This window comes from Eriocheir sinensis, chromosome 53 (genome assembly GCF_024679095.1).
Source record: "Eriocheir sinensis breed Jianghai 21 chromosome 53, ASM2467909v1, whole genome shotgun sequence".
NCBI classification, from domain to species: Eukaryota; Metazoa; Arthropoda; class Malacostraca; order Decapoda; family Varunidae; genus Eriocheir; species Eriocheir sinensis.
The window spans coordinates 6,571,521-6,572,042 of NC_066561.1; the positions used below are offsets into that span (position 1 = coordinate 6,571,521).

At 49.2% G+C, this 522-nt stretch overlaps 1 protein-coding gene across 1 annotated transcript in view; it reads right to left on the reverse strand.

The window, feature by feature from the left end:
* LOC126983116 (calcitonin gene-related peptide type 1 receptor-like) overlaps positions 1-273 on the reverse strand; it is a gene marked incomplete at its 5' end in the record, with an annotated part of 94,035 nt that extends 93,762 nt beyond the window's left edge. The window contains one exon of the mRNA XM_050835613.1: positions 150-273. Coding sequence (XP_050691570.1) covers positions 150-273 — 124 coding nt within the window. The remainder of the gene's footprint in view (positions 1-149) is intronic.
* Between the last annotated feature and the right edge of the window lie 249 nt (positions 274-522).

A 522-nucleotide genomic window follows, 5' to 3' on the forward strand; every position in this document is an offset into this window, starting at 1 on the left:
GCCGTGGATTAGATTAAATGACAGGCCAATCAAATTCCTCCAAACACACACACACACACACACACACACACACACACACACACACACACACACACACACACACACACACACACACACACACACACACACACACACACACACACACTCACGGGAAGGGTGGAAGCCGGGCACAAATTCTGGGCAGGCCACGTAGACGCGGGTGCCGGCGGGCGTATCGTTCCAGCAGGACCAACCGTCGAAGGTCCGGGGGCAGTATGGGCCTGGGGGTGGAGAGAGGGAGGTGAGGTTATGTTAGTTCGAAATGAAGGATAGAGGCTGAGGGAGCAAGTTAGAGTGATTGATAAAAGGATATAGAGGAATGCACAATAGATAATGAGATAGACGGAGCGTTGGGTACTTAAATAAATAGATACACATATATAAATGGTCGTGGATTGTAGTGACTCGTCGGGGTATAGAAGGACTCGTCTGTGAGAGATGAGGTTATCAGGGAGTTCGAGTATGAAAGTGATCGAGATTTGT